Source organism: Poromitra crassiceps, assembly GCF_964638095.1.
Source record: "Poromitra crassiceps genome assembly, chromosome: 4".
NCBI classification, from domain to species: Eukaryota; Metazoa; Chordata; class Actinopteri; order Beryciformes; family Melamphaidae; genus Poromitra; species Poromitra crassiceps.
The window spans coordinates 41,088,845-41,102,114 of NC_139626.1; the positions used below are offsets into that span (position 1 = coordinate 41,088,845).

The 13,270-nt window shown below is 45.2% G+C and overlaps 1 protein-coding gene across 1 annotated transcript; it reads right to left on the minus strand.

Moving 5' to 3' along the window:
* Positions 1-821: 821 nt before the first annotated feature.
* polr1e (RNA polymerase I subunit E) lies at positions 822-12,568 on the minus strand. The gene is made up of 12 exons (XM_083635657.1): positions 12,436-12,568; positions 11,844-11,947; positions 11,635-11,711; positions 11,424-11,509; positions 11,165-11,220; positions 10,706-10,850; positions 8,072-8,182; positions 7,804-7,900; positions 3,371-3,501; positions 3,191-3,272; positions 1,675-1,806; positions 822-1,085 (listed from the first exon to the last, which is right to left on the minus strand). Exons 1-12 carry the CDS (start codon positions 12,497-12,499, stop codon positions 914-916), a joined length of 1,257 nt encoding a protein of 418 aa, XP_083491783.1. The 5' UTR covers positions 12,500-12,568; the 3' UTR covers positions 822-913.
* Between the last annotated feature and the right edge of the window lie 702 nt (positions 12,569-13,270).

Below are 13,270 nucleotides of genomic sequence, written 5' to 3' on the forward strand. Positions count from 1 at the left end.
CAATGCACTCATCAAGAGGTGGACAAAAGACTGAACTGGCTTCAGATTGCATTTTAAACATCCATCTTCACACTAAGCTTTAACTGTATCCCTCAAGTTCTAACTTTCACACGTAGATTTCATATTCATGTATGGTGACTGCTGTAGACCTCCTAGGTTTCGTCAAATGCACTTCTGAAACATACGTTGGTTTGGAAGTGGACATTATTTGTAAATCCTTGCAGCAGTCAAGGCATCAAAAAATGCCCACTTTTAATTAACAGCGTAATGCGAAGTAAAGCTGTGCCTTGTTTGGGTTCTTTATGGGCCGATTGTTGCTGAGGGAGGTTTTATAATGTGAAATGTATATGCAAAGTCAAAACCAAACTCTAGGTTGGGCCCCTTGCACAGAACAGCGCTGTTCTCTGGTGAGTCTGTATGTGCATCATGGCCATTTTTGTGTCCTGTATATACTTTGTTTTGAGAATGTGACCCTATTTTGCTTTCTTTGACATGATTCAATATATTCAATGGATGGGGGATGCCAAGTTATCATTCCAGACAATTTGAACATGGGCTAGATCTGCACAATCAGTAATGCACACAGACTCACCTGGCAATAGTGACAGCCGGTTATATCACGAAAAAGATGTTGAATGTGCAATATGTGATGTCTACAAATGTGCCTATACGTTTTGACTATGTCTAAGATAGATGTTTTCAGCCATCTAGAATCTGTTTACACAGCATCACACAGCTTTTTGTATTTTGTACAGTGAGCATAGAATAATGGTCATCATGTTCAACTCAAAACGTCATTTATTTGTCAACCCAATACACTGATAAACACACCATTCTTGTTCGAGGCATTTCCTTCTTTTTTTTAAGTCCTGTTCCTCTATCCTCCTAGCCCTGTCTTGTCATATCTCAGTCTCTAGCGCATTTTCTTGCGTTTTCTTCTCTCCGTGAGCTGTTCATATTTGACCAGAGGGAGCACCAGGGTGGCCAGCCTGTGGTGGTCTCGCAGCCCATCCTCATCAGCCTTCCCCTTCCCCCGGGGAGGCCTGGTTAGGGTCAGCCCCATCGACTTGGCCAACTCCACCATCCTAAAAGAAAACGCACACAGTACATGAATCGGTTAGACTGGTAAATGGCTCCTTTTGTGCCTTATATACGGACAGTGCTTTATATAAAGGGCAAAAGTGACCACCTACTTCCTGCTTCAATCAGCACTGTACCAGAGATTTTCATCCGCCATCTATTTTTCCATAGACATTTTGTAAACAGTTTATAAAAAAATAGTTTAACTTGCTCAAACCAAATGGTTCAGATATATTTAGAAACAGGAGAGACCACATTACATTTCACTTGGACCAAAACGTAAAAAGAAAAAAAAGGGAATTTAAAGAAAATATTTGTTTGATGTCGTTTTAAGTTTTGGTCCAAGTGAAATGTTCTATGGTCTCCCGATTCTAAATATAGCTGAACCGTTTGGTTTGACCAAGTAAAACTATTTTTATAAGCATTTTACGAAATGTCTATGGGAAAATGAATGGCAGATAAAAATGTTTGGTACAGTGCTGAAGCAGGAAGTAGGCGGTCACTTTTGCCTCTCTATAGTCTAATAATCATTTGGATATGCAACAGAATCAGTCACAGTGGTCAATGTTGACACCATTGGCCTCGTCTTCTCACCTGGCCTCGGTGACTCCCAGGTCACGGTGCAGCAAAGTGAGGTCGGCAGTCATGTGACCGAGATGCAGAAGCAGAGTTAGGCAGTGTGCCGCCACTTTGGAACGCATTGATGATGACACGTAGTTATGGATCCTGTAATGAAATGTGAGGTATATGGGGCATGTAAGGAAGACCCAATTCAGTCGCTCCAAAGGGTAACCAAGCTAGCGAAAAGGTATTTGAAATAAGATCTTTGCCACAGCAAATAACGTAATGATACATTTTACATAACACCTGTCATTAATGTGCACCGGGTGATCGGATTGTGTTTTGGATATAACAAAAAACTAAATTCAGATGTTAACTCCTCCATGACGCACTGAAGGGCCAATGATCCAAACCACCTTCAGAGCTGGTCAGATGGAGGTGGACACAAAGATCCAAACCACCTTCAGAGCTGGTCAGATGGAGGTGGACACAACAAACCACCTTCAGAGCTGGTCAGATGGAGGTGGACACAACAAACCACCTTCAGAGCTGGTCAGATGGAGGTGGACACAAAGGGCAAATGCAAAGGACTTATGTGCAGATCTGATTAGGAGACTCATGCAAATCGCACAGGTGGCAAGTAGCTCCAACAGTAACATGCTTGCTAAAGATGGAGTGTCAGGATCCTCATTGGATAGGGAACGAGTGAGATGATGTGTGTTCACTTCAGTTTCAAAAGACATAAATATTGCAAGAGGAAGTTATGTGTGCGGCGGAATTTTGATCCATACGAGGAAAGACAAAATACAATTTCATTATGAGTACTAAAGATGCATTTTAATGTTCAGGCTGCACGATATGCCCCAAAAAAAACATATTTTGCGATTGTACTGACAGGTATTGCGATACGATTTTAGTGGGAATGGCAATTTTTCTATTTCCTTTTCACACACAAAAACAAATGTGATGTGATTTTTACTGGGGTCTGCAGTACCAAACAAGCATATTCCCTTCACATCTGGAGAATATAATTTGTAGGCCGGGACATCTCTAACACCACAATGCTTCATTTAATGCTATGTTGTGACACATTTTTCCTTTATCAAATATGTGCAGGCTCCTGCAATTTGGATATTGCACTTAGCCATATTGCGACATCGATTGTGATTCGATTAATTGTGCAGCCCTAGAAAAACATGTATGTTAGGGTTAATATTCCTGTCAGTGCTCCTGACCAAGGTACTGGCAAAAGAACTGGAGTTGGTCCCCGGGCGCTGCACAGTGGCTGCCCACTGCTCCTAGTTCTAGGAAGGTTCCTAGTAGAGGATGGGTCAAATGCAGAGGATGAATTTCCCCAAGGGGATAAATAAAGGATAACTTAACTTAACTTAGTTCAAGTGTACATTTAATCCACCTATTGTTTATTGGATCTTTAATTACTGCATCTGCATTGCAAAATGCAGTGTGGAAATTGCGCGCGCGCGCGCGGGGGGGAAGGGGGTTGGAGCGAGCTAGATGTGACAAAGAATTTAGTGGCAACATACAGTACCTGCCATTGTTGAAGGTCTCCACAGTGAACGTTCTCATCAGCTTGTTCTGGATGATGCGAGGGCAGCCTTCCTCCTGCCCGACTGGAAATGGAAAACATAATTTGCCATTAGTCTGGGTCCAAACAGTTGAATAAGAACCTGTTCGACCCGTGCGTGATGATGGCAAAGGGTGTACTCACACTTGTGGGAGATGCTCCTCTGCCGTGACAGTTGGAGGAGCAGAGAAAGGTAATAGGTGCAGCGTGTTCTTTTCTCTCTGGCTTCGTCGTTGCTGGGCAGAGTCTCCAGCTGCTTCAATACACACAAACACCTGCAGGGAAAAGAACCAGCTGCTTCACTACACACAAACACCTGCAGGGAAAAGAACCAGCTGCTTCACTACACACAAACACCTGCAGGGAAAAGAACCAGCTGTTTCACTACACACAAACACCTGCAGGGAAAATAACTAGCTGCTTCACTACACACAAACACCTGCAGGGAAAAGAACCAGTTGCTTCACTACACACAAACACATGCAGGGAAAAGAACCAGTTGCTTCACTACACACAAACACATGCAGGGAAAAGAACCAGCTGCTTCACTACACACAGACACATGCAGGGAAAAGAACCAGCTGCTTCACTACACACAAACACCTGCAGGGAAAAGAACCAGCTGCTTCACTACACACAGACACATGCAGGGAAAAGAACCAGCTGCTTCACTACACACAAACACCTGCAGGGAAAAGAACCAGCTGCTTCACTACACACAGACACATGCAGGGAAAAGAACCAGCTGTTTCACTACACACAAACACCTGCAGGGAAAAGAACCAGCTGCTTCACTACACACAAACACCTGCAGGGAAAATAACTAGCTGCTTCACTACACACAAACACATGCAGGGAAAAGAACCAGCTGCTTCACTACACACAAACACCTGCAGGGAAAAGAACCAGCTGCTTCACTACACACAAACACCTGCAGGGAAAATAACTAGCTGCTTCACTACACACAAACACATGCAGGGAAAAGAACCAGCTGCTTCACTACACACAAACACATGCAGGGAAAAGAACCAGCTGCTTCACTACACACAAACACATGCAGGGAAAAGAACCAGCTGCTTCACTACACACAAACACCTGCAGGGAAAAGAACCAGCTGCTTCACTACACACAGACACATGCAGGGAAAAGAACCAGCTGCTTCACTACACACAAACACCTGCAGGGAAAAGAACCAGCTGCTTCACTACACACAGACACATGCAGGGAAAAGAACCAGCTGTTTCACTACACACAGACACCTGCAGGGAAAAGAACCAGCTGCTTCACTACACACAAACACCTGCAGGGAAAAGAACCAGCTGCTTCACTACACACAAACACCTGCAGGGAAAAGAACCAGCTGCTTCACTACACACAGACACATGCAGGGAAAAGAACCAGCTGTTTCACTACACACAGACACCTGCAGGGAAAAGAACCAGCTGCTTCACTACACACAAACACATGCAGGGAAAAGAACCAGCTGCTTCACTACACACAGACACCTGCAGGGAAAAGAACCAGCTGCTTCACTACACACAAACACCTGCAGGGAAAAGAACCAGCTGCTTCACTACACACAAACACCTGCAGGGAAAAGAACCAGCTGCTTCACTACACACAAACACCTACAGGGAAAATACCAGCTGCTTCACTACACACAAACACCTACAGGGAAAATACCAGCTGTTTCACTACACACAAACACCTGCAGGGAAAAGAACCAGCTGTTTCACTACACACAAACACCTGCAGGGAAAAGAACCAGCTGTTTCACTACACACAAACACCTGCAGGGAAAATAACCAGTTGCTTCACTACACACAAACACCTGCAGGGAAAAGAACCAGCTGCTTCACTACACACAAACACCTGCAGGGAAAAGAACCAGCTGCTTCACTACACACAGACACATGCAGGGAAAAGAACCAGCTGTTTCACTACACACAGACACCTGCAGGGAAAAGAACCAGCTGCTTCACTACACACAAACACATGCAGGGAAAAGAACCAGCTGCTTCACTACACACAGACACCTGCAGGGAAAAGAACCAGCTGCTTCACTACACACAAACACCTGCAGGGAAAAGAACCAGCTGCTTCACTACACACAAACACCTGCAGGGAAAAGAACCAGCTGCTTCACTACACACAAACACCTACAGGGAAAATACCAGCTGCTTCACTACACACAAACACCTACAGGGAAAATACCAGCTGTTTCACTACACACAAACACCTGCAGGGAAAAGAACCAGCTGTTTCACTACACACAAACACCTGCAGGGAAAAGAACCAGCTGTTTCACTACACACAAACACCTGCAGGGAAAATAACCAGTTGCTTCACTACACACAAACACCTGCAGGGAAAAGAACCAGCTGCTTCACTACACACAAACACCTGCAGGGAAAAGAACCAGTTGCTTCACTACACACAAACACCTGCAGGGAAAATAACCAGTTGCTTCACTACACACAAACACCTGCAGGGAAAAGAACCAGCTGTTTCACTACACACAAACACCTGCAGGGAAAAGAACCAGCTGTTTCACTACACACAAACACCTGCAGGGAAAAGAACCAGCTGCTTCACTACACACAAACACCTGCAGGGAAAAGAACCAGCTGCTTCACTACACACAAACACCTGCAGGGAAAAGAACCAGCTGCTTCACTACACACAAACACCTACAGGGAAAATACCAGCTGCTTCACTACACACAAACACCTACAGGGAAAATACCAGCTGCTTCACTACACACAAACACCTGCAGGGAAAAGAACCAGCTGCTTCACTACACACAAACACCTACAGGGAAAATACCAGCTGCTTCACTACACACAAACACCTGCAGGGAAAAGAACCAGCTGCTTCACTACACACAAACACCTGCAGGGAAAAGAACCAGCTGCTTCACTACAGACAAACACCTGCAGGGAAAAGAACCAGCTGCTTCACTACAGACAAACACCTGCAGGGAAAAGAACCAGCTGTTTCACTACACACAAACACCTGCAGGGAAAAGAACCAGCTGTTTCACTACACACAAACACCTGCAGGGAAAAGAACCAGCTGCTTCACTACACACAAACACCTGCAGGGAAAAGAACCAGCTGTTTCACTACACACAAACACCTGCAGGGAAAAGAACCAGCTGTTTCACTACACACAAACACCTGCAGGGAAAAGAACCAGCTGCTTCACTACACACAAACACCTGCAGGGAAAAGAACCAGCTGCTTCACTACACACAAACACCTGCAGGGAAAATACCAGCTGCTTCACTACACACAAACACCTGCAGGGAAAAGAACCAGCTGCTTCACTACACACAAACACCTGCCGGGAAAAGAACCAGCTGTTTCACTACACAAAAACACCTGCAGGGAAAAGAACCAGCTGTTTCACTACACACAAACACCTGCAGGGAAAAGAACCAGCTGCTTCACTACACACAAACACCTGCAGGGAAAAGAACCAGCTGTTTCACTACACACAAACACCTGCAGGGAAAAGAACCAGCTGTTTCACTACACACAAACACCTGCAGGGAAAAGAACCAGCTGCTTCACTACACACAAACACCTGCAGAGAAAAGAACCAGCTGCTTCACTACACACAAACACCTGCAGGGAAAAGAACCAGATGCTTCACTACACACAAACACCTGCAGGGAAAAGAACCAGCTGCTTCACTACACACAAACACCTGCAGAGAAAAGAACCAGCTGCTTCACTACACACAAACACCTGCAGGGAAAAGAACCAGATGCTTCACTACACACAAACACCTGCAGGGAAAAGAACCAGCTGCTTCACTACACACAAACACCTGCAGAGAAAAGAACCAGCTGTTTCACTACACACAAACACCTGCAGGGAAAAGAACCAGCTGTTTCACTACACACAAACACCTGCAGGGAAAAGAACCAGCTGCTTCACTACACACAAACACCTGCAGGGAAAAGAACCAGCTGCTTCACTACACACAAACACCTGCAGGGAAAAGAACCAGCTGCTTCACTACACACAAACACCTGCAGGGAAAATAACCAGCTGTTTCACTACACACAAACACCTGCAGGGAAAAGAACCAGCTGCTTCACTACACACAAACACCTGCAGGGAAAAGAACCAGCTGCTTCACTACACACAAACACCTGCAGGGAAAAGAACCAGCTGCTTCACTACACACAAACACCTGCAGGGAAAAGAACCAGCTGTTTCACTACACACAAACACCTGCAGGGAAAAGAACCAGCTGTTTCACTACACACAAACACCTGCAGGGAAAAGAACATGCAAATGGAAATGATGCATCTCGGGGGAGGACTGGATGAATATGTGCACTGTACAGTCTACCTCGACTGGTTCGGGTCGCTGGAGAGAATTCTGTTGGCGGAATCTGATTATAATGTATTTTCTAACCCCCAAAGTTAAAATGTGTACAGAGACAGGTGAGATGGGAATGGGGTCTATGTTGGAGGACCAGCTGGCAGATCAAGAAATGATGATGCAAGTGGATATAAAGTGTAGCCTAATCAAAATGTAAACATGCGTGCGTCTGTGTCGTACCCTCCATCGTCTCTCATCTTCTGCAGCTCTGTGGGAGTGAGCGCGGCCATCTTGGATCCAGCCGCCTCCAAAGCCTCATACTCCGCCGGGCTCAGGACTGTGGACGCTGATAAGGACAGAAACCCAAACAGACAATATGTTCCGCCCTCCAACACCATCCACACACACACACACACACACACACACACACACACACACACAAACAATCTGTTCCGCCCTCCACAGTTCTGTTCTGTCCTAGTTGACCCGCACAGGCGGTAAAAGATACGATCGTCAAACAGGTAGACGTTCTCAGGTCTGTCTGCGTCAGGGTGGCAGGGGGGCAGGTGGAGAGCCAGGTCTCCCTGGGACTCTGTGTAGGCCACTTCCTGTTGCAGGGCTGAGGAGTGAGAAGGAAAGCAGATCTGTGTGACCCACTTCCTGTTGCAGGGTGGAGGAGAGAGAAGGAAAACAGATGGGGGGGGGGGGGGGGGGGAGAACAGAAGGAAGACTGTGCGTGGAGAGGAAGGAGACAGAGACACATGATGCAAAGAGATGGACAGGGGAAAACAAGTCTAACAAATCAAAGGGTCGAGTCCCTCCCAGGCGGGGCCATTGGCTGCATTTGAAAGGAGGGTCAAGGCATATTAAAACCCTTGTACCCTGCTAACCCGATAACCCTTAAGCGCCTGCTGGTCCATGTACATGGACCTTGATATTAATTCTTATTTTTGATAGTCTTAATTAATTATTTTTTTTATTTTTTATTGATTCTTATCCATTGGTAACTTCATCTCTCATACCTCATATCAACATTTCATGCTTACTGAATTTTAACCCCTCAAATGCCAGTTTACTGTATTTACTGTACAATAAAATTTTCAGTAGAAAACACAAAATATTATTTTTTTCCCTTCCCATGAATGCCACCTGGTGGCGCTGTGGTGGGATTATCATAGCTATGGATTGGTCACATTTTTCACGGAAGAATTACTTTATTCCAGCTTCCATCTTTTGAGAATTGCAAATTTGCATTTTTTTAACTTTCATGGATCTTGATATTAGTACTTGTTTTTTATATTTATAAGTAAGTATTTTCTTATTTTTTATCGATCCATATCCGTTCCTGATTCCATTCCTCCCACCTCATATGCGTAGTTGAACATCCGGCTCAAAACAGCGACACCATTTAGGCCATGAGCGAGGGAGCACAGAACTGGCCTCCATGGATGACGCTCTGACCGCCTCCGCCGCCCAAGGCGCTCCTTCGTGGGCATCGGATGTTACTGTGGCCCGCTGCGCCTCGCCGCTTTTGCGTGTCTCAACGCGGAAGTCATTGAAACCTCTTAGAACGGGATGGATCGCGACAAGATTACACATCTAGAGTCAGTTTTTGACGCCGATTCCGAAAATGCTCGTCACGAGTCTCTACAACGAACGGGCGCGGAGATACGATGTAGTTTCAACTAAGGTAAGTTTTACAAAAAAAAACATGAAACTGCCCATTTTCGACTTCCAGCTAGTTTTCACAAGAAACACAAATGAGCTTCATCCTATGGAATCAAATAAGGGCCAAGCTTCAAATCATTAGTTTGCACCGGAAAATCCGCGTTCCCAGGTCATATGACCATGTTTCCATGATTGATAACTGCAGGGTATATTTCATGTAAATCTCCATGTAATTGGTTGCTGTGCTGTGCTGTGTGATGTGCTGGGGAAATAGGGGGGGGGGGCAAACACAATAGAAACTACAAAATTGATGTCTTGAGTCGAACTGAGAGGTGTAAGATCAGAAAAATAATTATTTTTGGGGAAAGTGGCTGGGAGTCGATTTTTTTTTTTTTGCAAAATTAACATTGAAGTCAATGGGAAAACTATGCAATGGAATTGAAGCCTTGTAACTCAACCAAATGTTCAATCAACCCCAAGGTTAGATATTAAGGTCAAATTTCAAGGTATTTGGTACAGGATGCCCGCTGAAAAAAATTAAATACATTAATTTTGTAAGAATTTCCTGGAGGTCTCAAAAAGGCGGTTTTAATGGAAGTCAATGGGCGTGCCGGTGGACCTTAGCAGGCGTTTAAGGATTATTTGAGTTTCTGGGTGCCAGGACGTAACCTGACGCTGCCAGATGGACGGTATAGTTCCACATAGGTTTCACTAAACCAGTCGATCTGGGTTTGAAGTCACCAGACCCGCTGACGGAGGCGGGCACTTTGTCCAAGCTACTTGGCAGGTGATTGGATGACCCATCTGTCTATCACCGCTGGTGGGTGTTAACTTCAACCAATCAGATCGCGGAAGGTGCCTGTGGATAATCTCCGTGGTATTCATTGATTGAGTCCTCGCGGTCGTAAAGTCACCTTCGAAGCATTTAGTTAGATTATAACGAACTAGTTGTGTGGCTTAGCCTTCCCAAATGTTGAGGGTCGTTTTTTAGAATTTAATACATAGAATTGGGAACGTTACATTCAATTTCATTCACTGCCTGTCACTTCCGCGGCAGCAGCCATGTTGACGAGTGAAAAGAACTACAAAGACCATGTACCCACTACTTGCCCAGACGAGCCAGAGCCCGCCTACGGCCGCCGCTGATTGGCCGAGCCGGCATGGCTCGACCAATCATCTTAACTGCCTGTGCAGGTCCAGACCGTCACGGAGAACCAAATGCAATGTGAGTTCACGTGACGGGCGGTTTACCAGGCTAGCCAGGACGATGTTTTTCTAGTTTTTTCAACGTGAATTACCATAATAAACCATAAAAAAAACCTGTGCTTAATCTTACACTTTTCGCTCCAGGATTTTCCAAATTACACTTACGCGATTATTGCTTCGCACCGGCTGGGTGGACCAGCAGGGTATTTAAAGAAAGATGTCAGTCTGTTGACTGAGATAATGTGACTCCCGTGTGTGCAGCCATTACCTTCCAGGCCCTTCTGGTCAATCACATTGTTGGCGGCCTTCGCCACGGCTTGATGCAGGGTGTCACTGCCCACCTGGTTGATTCTGCGCGAGTTCAGCGCTCTCTTCTGCTTGTTGGTGCCAAACGCCTCAATCAGAGAGTCCACCTAAGGCGGTTAAAATACGATAAAAGTGGGTCATAAAGGGGGGGGGGCTAAATAGATGAACTAAAAACAGTCCTATATAAGGGGACTTCTGCTTGACAGAGAATGGGGTAGACGTGTGATCTATTTGTGAAGGTAAAGAAAGAAAAACATTGTATTCCTCTGTAAGTTCCTTTCCCTAATGTTGTCAGACACATCTAATAACAATATGAGCCTGTCGGTGACAAAAAAACAGTACTTTTAGTGGACGCGCAAAGCACAATGCAACATTGGCGGTGCGCATTTGCCTCGTCGGCTTACATTGCAGCTCATAATACCTTCTCTCTGTAGGTCTGAGTAGTGTCCTGGGATTTTTCAGTCGCTGGTGTCTCCCCTGGTGGAAAAGAATAACATCACAAAGTCACACAATTGCACAGACAAAATCTCAATGGCACTCCAGCAAAAAGCTATGTGAAGCAAGGCATCAAAAATTGTCGTAAAGAGGGGAGATGTAACTCACCAACTATTGACTCCTTGAACACAGCCCTAATCAATGGATGCTAGTGTTTTATTTGTGTGTGTGTGTTGTTTTTTTACCTGGTATAACAGGCTGCATGGTGAAGAGCTGAGCGCTGTGCACCTCCATCTGCATGGTCTGTTTGTTCAACACTCCTACGTAATACCTAACACACACAACAAATGTTATTCTCTTCACCCACCTCAGTGGCTGTGGCCGCAGTCACAATTGATCACAACAGATACATTTTGTAGGTGGCATGTTTCCAATATATATTCAAAATGCACCTACTTGCAAAGGTTGTTGTATTTCAATGACCCTGTTCCAAAATTACTTCCAACATAGGACAGTCTGTCTGATTCAGCAACCTAGAGAGAGAGATAACATAATGCAATGCAACACATATTACATGATTAACAATGAATCCCACTGCAGCATAGTTGAGTGCAGTCTATGGTGCAAACACACAATAATGCTGAGAGTCAAGGAGTCTTTCTCACCAACATCCTTCTGTCCTTCTTCCGCGGGTTACTCTCATCTGTGTTCTTGTAGAAGGTGAAATCCAACTTGTCTGCGTTTTGAACACGGCCATTGGAAAACTGGACTGTAACATTGAGAGGAATTATGAGGAAGTTGTTCATAAGAGTGACTTCTGCCATCCTAAGTAACGTTAGATTAGCTCATTGAGATTTCCATCTGAGGATACTGCTGTCACGTTAGACAATAACAGAAGATATATTAGCTACATGTACAAGTACAACAAACAGCTCAGCACAACAGACAAAGCAGCTACAACAGCAGCCTCTTTTGGAAATGTGTCATTTAACAGTTAAATGACACATTTCCAAGGGGCTACTACATCCGCTACCTACTCAGTTACCACTTCGGGGTTTCCAGTTTTTAATGTACATTTTCTTTAGTGTCTCTACTTTTAGTGTGTCTAGTGTCACTAGTAGGAAGTAGGACCCACGTGTGCTGTACAAATGGGTGTTTAACATTGACGCGCCATGCACGAGCCGCCGTTCATTACCATGACTTCAATACTATACTTTATTATAATGAACTCCATGAAACAACATCTGAGATAGTTACCAATAACAGCTTTATCTGCCTCTCTCTCTTCTTCACAACACACCAACGAGCAGGCGGCAGCCATAGTTGTTTGGACTGCCAGGGGAAGCGAGAGGTTTAACTCCTGCCTACTTCCGTCTTCGCTAATCCCGGAGTAATCCCTGAGCATTGTTTTTGGATCCACTCTTCTCTGGCCGCAGCGACGCCGTGTGGTGGGGAATAAAACTGCAACCCTTCACCTCGGCGAGGGAGTTCATGGACACGAAGCACAGCGCCACCTTGTGAGTCTGGCTGTAAAACCCGTCTGAGTGTGTGGAATTATAGAAAATATAACACATACTTTATATACCGTTACCTACACCGCAGAGTGCTATCATGTCTCCGAGTCTTAAAGTGATTCATATCGGTTTTAAGCATGGCTCGGACCTGCTCGGACCGCTGGCTGTCAGTGTTGGACAGTATAACGTTGTTTCAGCCCAACCAGACATCCATCAGCTCGTTGTCCGCCCTGGACGGACAATCACTGGCAGTCCCCGCCCCCATATCCAGACCAAATAAATTGGACAGTGTAGTCCGCGGTGGACATACACAAAACAGAGCGGGATAAACCAACGTTAGGGTTGATAAAAGTAGATTAGAGGTACACAAACATCAGTCTGGGTGGCCTGTTGTTGGACGCGACAACTCAGCTAACGCTAGCTAACAGACTAGCTTGCTAGTCAGTAGCCAGCTAGCTTTGTTAGTTGGTGGTCGGGGCCGGGGCCCTGTTCTGCTCACACAAGACTTCTTGTTACCTTTGGACCCGATTCGGACAATTCAAGGTAACGTTAATGAGAAAGCCTGTGTTTTGGGCTTT

Coding starts and splice junctions, on each gene's coding strand:
- polr1e (XM_083635657.1), bottom strand. CDS start 12,499: ATGGCTGCCGCCTGCTCGTTGGTGTGTTGTGAAGAAGAGAGAGAGGCA. Junction 10,851..11,164: donor CTCAGACCTACAGAGAGAAG/GTATTATGAGCT, acceptor TAACCGCCTTAG/GTGGACTCTCTGATTGAGGC. Junction 1,807..3,190: donor GAGACCTTCAACAATGGCAG/GTACTGTATGTT, acceptor ATTTCATTACAG/GATCCATAACTACGTGTCAT.